We start from the raw sequence: 13227 nt of genomic DNA on the forward strand, positions 1-13227 counted from the left end.
GCCCCTCTGCTTCAGAATAGCCAACTCAAGCACACACTGAGATTAAATCTGTGAACTTTCTGGTAGCTACTAATCTTCACAATGCATTTTTGAAAATTAGGTTAACAGATGATTTTTACTTGGTCTGAAGTGAGGTGGAAGCCACATGTTCGTTTTGTAGCTGAATCTGTATGCCTAACTTCATTCAGGAGTCATGTCACTGTTAGTTTGGTACTTGCCAAAAGAAACAGGGGGAAATCTCACTAAATGCACTGCACACCGTTACACGCAATCACAGACATTTAAATCTGTCATGTCTTCTTCATATGGTGACTATCATACAGCAGTAAAATGTAAGCAATTACTGTCAAACAGGACTGTAAAATGGGGAAATGTGTTTCTGTCTAGTTAAAACTTCCAAGCTAGACAGCAATCAAACTGAAAAAGAAAGAAGTCAACTCCCTGCCCTATTCAAGCTATTTAGAAACAGTAGAATTTTGGAGGTCAGGCATGGGTTACTTTTCTCAAAACCTAGTGAGATGAATTGGCATCATGATATGAAATTTCTTTCTCAGTTATTTTAAATTGAGGCATTAAAACATCAGGCAATGGAATTTCACATGCAGATAATAAAGCATCCACATATTAATATCAGACAATGAGTTCACTTTCTAGAACTCTGTGACTGTATCATGAGCATCATCAACAGAAACGAGCATGAGGCAAAATTCCTGCCCTCTCTTCAACAAAAGCTGATCCAGTAATTAAACTCTACCTCCACACCATATGGGAATTTCATATTATCAGCCACAGCATTCAATATTTGAAAGACCATATATTCTTTGAAGTTCCTATGGTAATTTTCAATTTTAACTCCAGTTTGGCTGAAAGTCATATACTTCTGTAGCATGTGCCAGAAAACCTGATACTTTGCACAAGTGAATTATTGAACAAACTTGACCACCTATTCAACAATTTTGTTCTGTATTTTAAAATTCTGGATCAAAAAGCAGTAGCCAAGTGATGTATCAGAGTCACTAAGAACATGCTAGGAGAAAGTGAAGACTGCAGATGCTGGAGATCAGAGTCGAGAGCATGATGCTGAAAAAGCACAGCAGGCCAGGCAGCATCTGAAGAGCAGAAGAATAGACGTTTTGGGTATAAGCCCTACATTAGAAGATTTTCTGATGAAGGGACTATGCCTAAAACGCCGATTCTCCTGCTCTTCCGATGCTGCCTGGCCTGCTATGCTTTTCCAGCACCACACATGACTCATTAAGAGCATACACATCAGTCACAGGCAAATAATTAGCATATTATAAAGCAAGATGGAGTCAGGCTCAGGAATATGCACCAAAAATGTTTTGTTAAAAATAATGGTGGAGTTATGTCTCACAGTTGGTAGGCAGTATGCCTTAAAAAGATATTCTCATGTTATCATCATGATATCATAACATATGACCTGATTTAAAGGTCTCAGATTTCATCTGCATTGAGGATACTTGAAGCATGTCATCCTGATGGAAGCACGCTCCTCTTTGTAACTTAATAGCTTCATATTAACCTGGATACACAAGGACCTATGTCTGTAACATTTGTCTGGAACTATGTCAAATGTTTAGTGAATCTTTCAAAATGTCTAGTTCTTATGTTACAGAAACTAATATAAGCATCGCTGCATCAGGTGCACAAACAGGGCTGAACGCAAAGCCCACACCACAGTGGAAGTTAAATAAATTCATGGCTGAACAGATCAGCCTCATTTTTCTTTGTTAAAAATGAAAAATCATGCTTTATTACCTTTATAAGGCAAGGGGGCAATTAGCTGATTCAGGTGGTCTCAAACTAGGTCAAAATAACTAATTACATCTGATTAATTTTGGAGCATTGCTTATTCCCACAGTGTGGTCAAGTTAGAAAGCTAATAGAGTTGTAAAATTTCTCATTAGAAATTAAACAAGATTCAAAGATATATGGTCATTGATGGAAGATGAACTTTTGCTAATAGGTTGCCTAACTTTGTACTTCTAACCCGAGTAAGTACCAACAGAACAAACTGACTTTCAAATCTGTATTGCACTGGAAAATGTTTGATTGGGTAAATAAGCAGAAAGGATGGAAACAGAACTAAACAAGATATTGCAACAAGATATTTCTCACAATGTGCTTTTCCTTGCAGAACTGTACCTCAGCATTGTCTTGGTGGCTCTGTAGCCATGGTATGAAGTCATTTTGTCTTGTATCATGTCATTATTTTCCTCCTCATAACAGCTATGCTCAGTCCATGCCATGGTCGTGTGGGACATCTTCATCTCATTATCTTTTGGTCTCTGAATGACAAACAACAGAGTATAGTTTGTGAATTTAAATTCAAAACAGTGTTATGATTTTGTGAAGTGAGGGAATAAATTCTTCCAGTCATTGGGCTGAGGACAATTAGTACTAGGTCTGTAAAAGTCCCAATTATTCCGTCTCCGACATCGGAATATAACACCAGATTGTATCAAGTATTTTTGTATAAATTCAGGTTTAACGGTACTCTCAGTGCAACACCCTTGACAGAATTGATGTGACAGATCCCATTTCTACACCAGCCAATTGGCATTGTTGAGTGAGACAAGTAATGAATGCCAAATTGTGGATTTGACAATTGACTTTTAGCCAATAGAGTTTAGAAGGACATTTTCCAGTCTCTGTTCTCTTTGACTATTAAAGCTTGCAGTGATAAAGATTTTCAGGTAAGCTTCTTGTGGTGTTTTCTATGTCAACTTCAATATAAATGTATATAAATCAATTCTTCTTTCATTATTCTGTGCTGGATTCAGTTGATGTCTTTGAAGTGACAAGACCATGTGTTGATCTGATTTGCCTAGATCAGTGGTTCTCAAAACTTTTCACCTATGGATCATGTGGGTGGGGAAAGACCCATGGAGCATCTGCATGTTCAACAGTGGCCCCTCTCACTTGCCATTGCAAAAGTCCTCATCAAAATGATGGGAAGAATGGTAATGATTTTGAGGAGACACCAATGAGGTAATAGCTGATTTCAAAGGGGAGGTTCAATTTCACAAATGGCAGAAAGTCCAGCTCGTTTTTCTTGCTTTCAGTCTCAAGTGTTCAAAATCTGATCCTGCAGCCATATGTTGCAATACTATCATGAAACATCATATTATTTCTTGCGCTTGTAACAATTTGAGCCATGCACAAATTGTGACAGCTCAGGTGAGGGATCTGGACTTTTCTCTCACACGGCTTCGGCAGTGGCTTTGTGACTATTGACTTTACATTTTGGACCAATCACAGGTCTCTTGGAAGAATTTTGTGGACGACCCATGATTCATGGGCCACAAAAAGGAATTGAGTAAGTGCAGGAAGAGAAGTTAATTTGCATCATCACGGGGAAAAGGTGGCATCATGGGAGTGGTTGAGTTCGTCTGAAAGAAAGATAGCATGGGCAAGACTGGGCAAACTGGCTCTTTTTGTGCTGTCGTCATTCTGTGGTGCTAGGCAAGGTCTGATTACAGTTGTTAGGGTGTAAAATACTAAGAATTCATATTTAGCTGTACATAGGGGCACATTCTGAAGATCTCAAGCGGTTTTACACTTACACCTGCATGTTATGCTACTCAACAACTATAAGGAAATACATAGGCAGTATGGGCAAGTATTGAATGCATGACATTCAAATACTTACTGAATTGCTCAATACTACAGTATCTAAGAGATAAAGATGACCAAAGCCATTTTAAAATAAGTCTCATTCTTTACCTTCTCAACTTCTAATTTTCGTCTCTCCTTTTGCATGCTGTCCAGGTTCAGTCGCTCCTTCTCTTCTCTCGCATATTTAAATCGTTCTTTCTCATCAAGGTATTTCTGAGCTCTTTCCATCTCCTCCATCTCTCGTTGCTGTCTTTCACGAGCTCTCCGCTGACGATTTTCCTCCTCTTCCTCTTGTTCTCTTTGTTTCCTTTGGTGCATCTTTCTTTCCTCCTCCTCAATCTGCCACATTTTCAGTTTACAAACACTCGGCCCGTCTTGATCCTCCAGCCCCTTTCTGTCCCTCAGAGCGTAAGCGCGATCTGTTTGTGATTCATCAACATGGTCTTTCTCTATCTGGCTCAGCTCCTCTCTGCGTTTCTGCCGACGCTCCTCTCGCCTCTGAGTCCAATCACTGAAGCCCTCATCCTCATCCAGGGCAGAATTGGTTGATTTATAGTTGATGTTGTACCTTGGAAAAAAATCAAAACAAGCCAATTACTAAACATTGTTTATTAGTAATGCTAGTTGGTTCCAATCAGCCTGATCATCTATTATCATGAACATATCTATTAGAAGCAACTTCAAAATCTGAACTATTCCATTTCACACAAACAAAGCATCCATATTTCTTTCCTTTCCCTTAAGTATTTCTCTCCTGAGGCGATTCATGCTGGAAAAGTCTACTAAGCATTTCCGGACTTACCAGACTCCATTAACACATCATTCTTCATTTGTGACTGTGGTCTTTGCCAGAGTATTTGAATGTGGGAGGAAGGACATAGCTGACTGAGTTTGATCATCTCACTTGATACATCGATATGTGGAAGAGGCAAGCAGTGATAAAATAACTGAATAGAAAACCAAGACCCCAGGATAACGTTTGGGGACATGGGTTTGAATACCACCATGCAGCAGATGGTGAGATTTGAATGGAGTAGAAATATCTGGAATACAATGCTGGTTTAAATCTGAATAACGTAACCCCTGTCAATTGTTGTAAAACCCCGTCTGATTAACTCAGTCTTTTAGGTAAGGAAATCTGCCATTTTTACCTAATCTTGCCTACATGCGACTTCACATCAACAGTAATGGAATTAATGCAATTGATCCCTGGGTAATTAGCGACGGGCAACAAATGCTGATCTAGTCATATCCCAAGAATAAAACAGAAAGAATTTCCAGCGGTTAGTGTGTAATCGCATCAATGACTGAACTATGATTTTTCCTACTGTGTACTCCTCAGTACAAAGCTATACGTAGGTCAACATCTGGAAGGGTTTCCCTAATTAGTTGCCATGGACTCAATGCCACAACCACACAGAGATCCTGGAAAGAAGGCACTTACAAGGCAGCATTTTCAGGGACTTTATGGTAGTTTCTCTGAAGTTATGGTGAATAAGCAGGAAGACTCTGGCAGAAAACATTCCCAATCAAATCATGGAGTGGATACATTACAGAATTAGCCCATTGTCAGTACAGATCATTTAAGGAGAACTCACTTAGTGCCAATCTGCTGCCTTATTCAATTAGCCCTGCAAATAATCTAATTCCATTTCAAAGCTGCACTTAGCCCTGCAACACATTTCAGCAGTCCATTCCAAATCTTAACCACTTGCTGTGTGGAAAAGGTTGTTGTAATGTTGCCATTCTTTCTGTTGCTAATTAATTTAAATGTGTGACCTCTGGTTCTCAATCCTTCTATTAGTGGAATATTTTCTCCCCTTTACTTTATTCAAACTCTTCTTGAATTTGAATAACTTGATCAAATCTCCTCTGAATATAGGACTGTTCTCCTTGGAGCACACAAACTCCTCAGTAATTTTAAATAACTGAAGACCCCCATCCCTGGTAACAATTTTGTTAATCTTTTTTTGCTCCCCTCCTCATCTTCATATGCTTCCCAAAGTGTAGTACGCTGAACTGAGATCCAGTACTCCAACTGAGACAGAACTATGGCTTCATCCATTGTTAACATAACCTCCTTACTTTTGTACTCAAACAATGCAATAATCAATACATTTAAGGATGCCTTTTTTTTAAACCATGCTCTCAACTACTGGACCCCTGCTTAAAACTTGCACATTTTACTTTATACTGTCTCTCTTCATTCTTCCTACCAAAATGAATCAATTTCCACTTCTCGGCGTTAAATTTTATCTATCACTTATCTGCCCATACTGCCAACTAATCAATGGAATCTTAAAAAGGGGCCTGAGTAACCTGGGTTGTGATGAGATTTGCAGCAGAATCGGGAGACAGGCCAAACACAACATCAGCAGCATCCTGCTGCATCTTCTGTGCATTTAGAGCATGTTGAAGCAAGTTTCTCACTAGGAAGTGACAAGTTGCGAATTTGAGGATTATTGATTGTTAAATGCCTTATTAATGGCCCAACTCAATTCGTTTCATATTCAGTTTCCTAACCTAATAAATGCTCCAAACCAGCAAGATGCCAGGAACTTGCGACATGGATGTCACAGCGGATACCTGTTGACATCAGCACATTGTTTGCTCCAAAAGGACCTCCCTGTTGAACATGGGGCACCAACATCTTTGGGAATGTTCTGTTGATATTGGCAATTGACATCATTCAGCATCTAAGGACCCTCAGAGCACATTTCTGATCGACTTACAGGATGCTTTGGCACTTCAATGCTGCACCTCAGGCTGCCCAGAACTTTTATTATAATGCTGCAGCAACACTTTGCACTCAGGAGACTGGGATATTAGCAAAGTGCTCCATTATAATTACTCTGTAATGCTGGTACTATACTGTAAATCATTCCTAAAACACAGAATATAAAGTACTTTTTTTTTGCACCATTAACAATAGTACTGGATCTGTCATACAATGTCTCATGCTACACATAAGATATTGGAAAGAACAATGAAATTTAGATATAGTATTATTTAAATGGTCATCAGTATTCAGCTTCTATTGTAAACAATATCTTTGTTCTCCTACATGTTATGCTGCAATTGTATTACACTGAACTACTTGATCCCAGTAATGTTCCAGAACAGTACTCGTGTACAACAGGAGGTTAGCTATCTTATTCAAATATCATATTGTGATAGTTCTGTTTATACAGTTGTGTGAAGATTAATCAAAATTTCAAAGTACCGAAACCCCACTCATTCATATTAAACAATGCAACACAGCCCTCTCAATATCATCCACCTCCACTCATATTTGAGGAAATGCAAATTGAAGACAATGTGATAGAATTAAATTGAATTTTACTAAAAAGTATTCCAATGCCAAAGCATATTTTTTGAAATCTGTGGGACAATGTTGTACATTTAAAAAGGGCTTTTGATAAGACTGTTTTGTTGAAAGGAATTTTGATTTCTTGCACATACTATCATATGCGATTATGCAGCATGCATATAGATTTTCTTCAGTATCTCTGAACATTAAATTATTTAGAGTATAAAAGGCAGAGGAATGCATGTAAATCCTAGAGCAATGATAACCAGATAAGGGATGGTCATGATGATTGTTGAGAACCCCAAAGTACTATGGACATTTACATCTCTTAATTCCAAAATGTACCTTTTACAAAGCAAGGACTGCTACAGGTGGAGGGAGACAGAGACAGAAAACAAAATAGTACACTTCATTAGCACCACAACCACACATGTTCATCCCCTTCACCACCAATGCACATTAGCAGCATCATGTACCATCTACAAGACGTGCTGCAGAAATTCAACAAGACTTTTTACACACCTTGCAAGCCTATAACCATTTGCCATTTATTACCTGCTTCAAGTTCTCCTTCACGCCACTGTCCATGCTGACTTGGAGATATACTGCCATTCCTTCAATGTCACAGAGTCAAAATCCTGGAATTCCCTCTCCAACTGAACTGTGGGTGTTGCTACACCAAATAGACTGCTGTGGAGGCAGCTCATCACCACCTTCCCAATGGCAACCACGGATGGCAACAAATGCTGTCCTCGCTAATGAAGCATCCCTTGAATGTATATAACAAAATACTGTGCCTGTTTCAAATACTGTACGCGCTGCAAAGTTATGTAGGATGCATTATAATGCAATGCCACAAAATGGGCAAGCTCTCTAGTCTGCATTGTAGGAATCCTTGAAACCCCAGTAACTTAGGTGTCAACCTGATTACAGTCAGACACTGAGGGAATGGTTGAGATTTGCAAATAAAACATCCTGCCAACAGCCTGGGCACCTGAGAAAAACTTGCACAATCCTGCTTTAAGAGTCTGGAGGCTCTATTATTGGTGACCCTTCATAGTCACTAGGACGCCAGCACTCTCTTCACAGCAACATGTGTGGAATGATGGCCTGACCATGAGACAAGACAGTCACTACTGCAAACCCCAGATTTATTTTGTGTAAAATATTGTGATCCATGGTGAGGGCGACAAGCTGGATGTTGCTTCCAAGATATTGAAGGCTATGGTGACTTTCAGTGTGGAGATGCAGATGTTGGACTGGGGTAGACAAGGTCATAAGTCACATGACACTAGATTATGGTTGAACAAATAAGATTTTGGAGCGCTGCCCCTTCATCAAGTAAGGGTGAAGCAGTGCTCTGACAGCTTGTGATTTCAAATAAACCTATTGGACTATAACCTGGTGTTGTGAGACTTCTGACTTTCACAGTGACTGACTACAGCAGATAGCGCAAGAAAAAAAAAGGTTCCACAAGCCTGTGATAGCCCACCAGGTAACTTGCGCTGTCCTTCATAGAAACACAGGGAAACTGAGGGTTGAGATTGTGCACCTGGAAAAGCACAGGAAGTTAGGCAGCATCCGAGGAACAGGAGAATCAACGTTTCGGATATAAGGTATGCCCAAAACATCGATTCTCCTGCTCCTCGGATGCTGCCTGATCTGCTGTGCTTTTCCAGCACCACACTCTCGAATCTGATCTCCAGCATCTGCAGTACTCACCTTCTCCATAGAGAAACGCAATCTTGGCCTGTTGGAGCTTTGTACTTAGTACGGCCTCCACATTGCCTACTCTTCCAATGTCTCCTATTACCCAGCTGCAGCTATTTGTTGAGAACTCTGCTGCTTACTTTGCTTCACCTCTCTCCATCAGAATATAACCATTAATAATGATAAGCAGCTACAGCTGACTGAAACCACGCACAAGATAGCAAAATGAAGTAATCTAGAATATCTCTAATAACTACTCAGTAACATTCAAACTACAGTAATGCCAGACAACCGCCATCTCTAATGAAAATTCTAACTGTCTCCCTTGGACATTCACGAGAAATACCAGTATTTTGTTCATTATCTGTCACAACTTTGAGGTCACCATTGATGAGAAACCTAAGTGGACCAGCCACATAAATACCATGGCCAAAAGAGTGGGTCAATGACTGGGAATGCGATAATAATAGTTCACCTCCCAACTGTCCACCATGTACAAAGGCTAAGTTAGGACTGGGATAGTAGTCTATCTATTTTATACCATCCAGGACAAAGCAACATACTTCATCCACCAAATAGAGCAACTTAAATATTCACTCCCCATTTTAGTATTGTTTATTGAGATTTTGGGGGCATAGGAATTCTAAGCTATCATATGGGTTTGTCGGTGTGTTTAGAGTTTACAATTAGAATTATGGGGGTTTCTTTTTAAAGCTAAGGAAGAGAAAGTTGCCCAGAGTACTTAGGGAATCTCCCAGGAGGGTTAAGAGGGGAATTTTCCAGGTCTATGCTGAGAAGCCATTTGAGAAAAAAGGTCTGCATCAAGCACTGAGAAATCTTTTGATGGAACAATGTGTTAAGTAGCATTCCTAAGGAAAGGAATTTATCGGAATGAAATTATCTTTGAATAGCAACTTATTAACAGTCCCAGACAGATTGCTAGGGATACTATCAGTGGAAAAGAAGTGAAGGTAAGATTTTAAGTTTGAAACAAATGAAAAGCAATTGAAACCATGTCAGGGAATACTCAAGTACTGGAAGGAAACAAAGTCAGGAGCATCATCATAATAACATTTAATCAATAAAATTTCAAACCATCTGCTTGAACTAATCACTTGCAGCCTGAATTAATACAAACAGTCCCTATTTCTCTCCCCATGAAAATGAGCTGGGCTGGTTTCTGCTAGAAATACAGCATTGGATGTTCTCAACAGCAAGAATGCCGTACCAAGATGTACTGATGCAGTGACATAGCTGTTGCTTCTGTTTAGTCTATAAAGAATGGGTCGGTCAGTTCTAAGGTGTGCTTAAAAAAAACTTTGAATCTGTGTTTCCCCCTCTTTGTAAATAAACTTGTTTTGTTTTATTATTAAAATACTGCATGGTAAAGGTTTAGTAAGATCACTTCCACCAATTTTTTTTTAAATTTATGATCTATCCAGCCAGGTTCCTGTTGGCAATCTGATTTGTCTGATACTAACATCAGTGGACATTTCCCAGTAACTTATGTTGTCATTAGGTCCAATTTATCTATTCGTGCTGGTCTCAACAAATTATGGCTTCAGTGGCTCAGAGAATGTTTATTGGTGGTTGAGCACTGACCAAGGTGTCTGTAAATTTGGGTCAAAGTAGCATTAGGGTCACTGACTGAGCCATAGAGCTCCAATTTACATTTACTCGTGACGTTTATTTCCATGTTTATTTGCATCTCCGCTTCCTAAAGATTGTTAATACGGTGGCCTATGGGAATGAACATGCAGTAAATCAACACACTATTTTACCCTTTCTCACGGTAAGACAGGATTTAAACTTTCCTGAGAGATTTCATGGTTAAACCAATGGTACGTTTTTAGGATTTTTTGATAACGGAGTTCTGCTTCATAGAGGATTCTCTGCAAAAAGTTATATTTAAGCATTGCATTTTAAAATAAAGTGTAATCCCACAAGCTTGTATTTGGAAAAAATACCTGAAATGATAAGGTTCTCAAATTGCTAATAACTTTCTTTGATATAGAGCTGAAAGTTACCTAACTGAAAAGAGGCCAGTGAAGGAAAAGGCCCAGTGAGGGTTCGGCCTGTCATTTGGGAGGAAGTGTCTCCCTCTCGAGCTGCTAGCCAATGTAAACTGACACGCAGCTCCAAGTAGAGCTTGGTATGGGTCTGCTGAGACTGCAAGGTGACAGCCATGGATCCTGGAGTGAGGCAAGTCAGAAGGTACTTGGGCAAGGTGGGTTTGCCCACAACAGGGAGGGAGGTTCGGGGGGTGGTTTTTAAGTAGAGGAGGAAATGAAAAAGGGGACTGTCTCCTTGGGTGTGGAGAGGATGCAATGAGCAGCAAAGGGCACCCTCCATTTTTAGCATTCCCCTCCATTTCCATCATACTGAACTTTTTTAAAAAATAAAGAATAGATTGCTCACTCTCCCCCACCTCTCTATGCCCACCATTTTATGGCACAGGCAGGGTAATACTGGGGTCAATATAGCTTCTAACAAACTTGACTGACTCCATATTATGTATTTCAGTATGGTAGATGGGTTACTAATCTCTGTGCCAAACCACCCTCCACACTTAAACCTTGCATTTTAAAATAAAGTGTAATCCCATTAACTTATATTTGAAATCAGGTTGGGGTTGTGCTCAGGTTCTTTGTTCTTAAGCAGTGGTTTGATAGTTGCAATCTTCCACTCTGCAGAAATCACGCCAGAATCTAGTGAATTTTAGTCCATTTAATTTCTCCAGTACAATCTACATATGAAAACTAAATTCATTTAACTTCTCATTCTCCCGAACCACCTGGATCTCTAGTTCTCGGAGATTTCCTGTGTTCAACATGAATAGTCCATTCTGATCACAAGCGGGTACTAATGTTTGGTGATTCTATTGTACAATACACTAGATCTGCAGGAGTCTAAGCCAGCATTGTCTTAGATATACCCACTATTGAGAAAAATAAACAGCACTAAAACCCAATAGGTTTCTACGGCAGCCCCATCACTGTAACAGGTTGCACAAGTCAGCTCCCTCCTCTGTCATGTTTTCAAAACCTTCTACAAATTTGCTGAAAAATTGCATGGGCAGGAAATTTTCTTGTTTTTATGATGTTCATTATGTACCACAACCAAAGGAAACTGCTCTCAGGATCAGGATTGGGCAGAGATCCTAACAGAATTAACACTGCACTTTTACGGGAAGCCTCTGAAACAGCTCTTTGCAGCAAAAAAAAACCTCCTGCTTTTAATTAGGTCATAGAAATCTTGCCAGCGAGTGCTTGGCTTGGAAAAAAAGCAAACATTAATAGTGTGGTTTCCTCTTGTGTATAGTTTAATGTCCTTCAATGACTCCACGTACTGTAACATGAGTCCATCCTTTGCAGCCACTGTATGCTTTGTAAAAGCAAATCATTGAAACAAGATGTTTTGCTAATTCCTTGTGGAATTTTTCCACAGATTGGTTGGTTGTAACAATGCTTTGGCTGATGTCAATGTCAAGGATGAGAGGTTTTTGTAAATGAGATCATGTGATCTCACTGAAACATAGCTATCTTTGTGATTGAATTGTGAATTCAAGAGTTTGGTGAATAATCTGTTACATCTGCCATGCATCTTAATTACATAGTGGTTCACACAACAGTGCAGAAACAAAATTTATCAAGAGGTTATCCACATAAGGAGATAATTACAATGACAGCCTTCTTCTTGAGAAGATTTGTAGCTCAGGTTGAGGTTGTGGATGTAGGTTTGCTCGCTGAGCTGGAAGGTTCATTTTCAGATGTTTCGTCACCCTACTAGGTAAGATCTTCAGTGAACCTCCAGTCGAAGCATTGCTGATGATTCCTGCTTTTTATTTATGTGTTTGGGTTTCTTTGGGTTGATGGATGTCATTTCCTATGGAGATGTCATTTCCTGTTCTTTTTCTCAGGTGGTGGTAGATCGGGTCCAATTCAATGCGTTTGTTAATAGAGTTCCGGTTAGAATGCCATGCTTCGAGGAATTCTCGTGCGTATCTCTATTTGGCTTGTCCTAGGAAGAATGTGTTGTCTCAGTTGAAGTGGTGTCCTTCCTCATCTGTATGTAAGGATAATGGTAAGAGAGGGTCATGACATTTTGTGGCTAGTTGATGATGATGTCCCCTTGGCATCATGGCAGCCCACAAACTCACTAACACACTAAAACAGCAGCTAATGAACTTGAAAGACCCTATACAGACAACAAGCAAAACTAAATGTCAATTACAAAATACTGTGGGACTGTAACAAGCAGTACATTGGACAAACTGGCTGAAATCTAGCCACCAGGATACATGAACACCAACTGGCCACAAAATGACATGACCCCCTCTCACTAGTATTCTTACATACAGAAGAGGAATGACACCACTTCGACTGGGACAACATATCCATCCTAGGACAAGCCAAACAGAGACATGCATGAGAATTCCTAGAAGCATGGCATTCCAATTAGAACTCTATAAACAAACACATCGACTTAGACCCCATCTACCACCCCCAAGAGAAAGAACAGGGAGTGACATCACTATAGGAAATGACATCACCAACCCAAAGAAACCC

General features: G+C 39.7%; 1 protein-coding gene across 3 annotated transcripts in view; it reads right to left on the minus strand.

Moving 5' to 3' along the window:
* Positions 1-13227, minus strand: part of lsp1a (lymphocyte specific protein 1 a) — a 328974-nt gene that overhangs the window by 97724 nt on the left and 218023 nt on the right. For all 3 annotated transcript variants that reach the window (XM_060838862.1, XM_060838859.1, XM_060838861.1), the window contains exons 3-4: positions 3748-4207; positions 2167-2309 (exon numbers count right to left, since the gene is read on the minus strand). In XM_060838862.1, coding sequence (XP_060694845.1) covers positions 2167-2309; positions 3748-4207 — 603 coding nt within the window. The remainder of the gene's footprint in view (positions 1-2166; positions 2310-3747; positions 4208-13227) is intronic.

The sequence above is a fragment of the Hemiscyllium ocellatum genome, chromosome 18, assembly GCF_020745735.1.
Source record: "Hemiscyllium ocellatum isolate sHemOce1 chromosome 18, sHemOce1.pat.X.cur, whole genome shotgun sequence".
Taxonomy (NCBI): Eukaryota; Metazoa; Chordata; class Chondrichthyes; order Orectolobiformes; family Hemiscylliidae; genus Hemiscyllium; species Hemiscyllium ocellatum.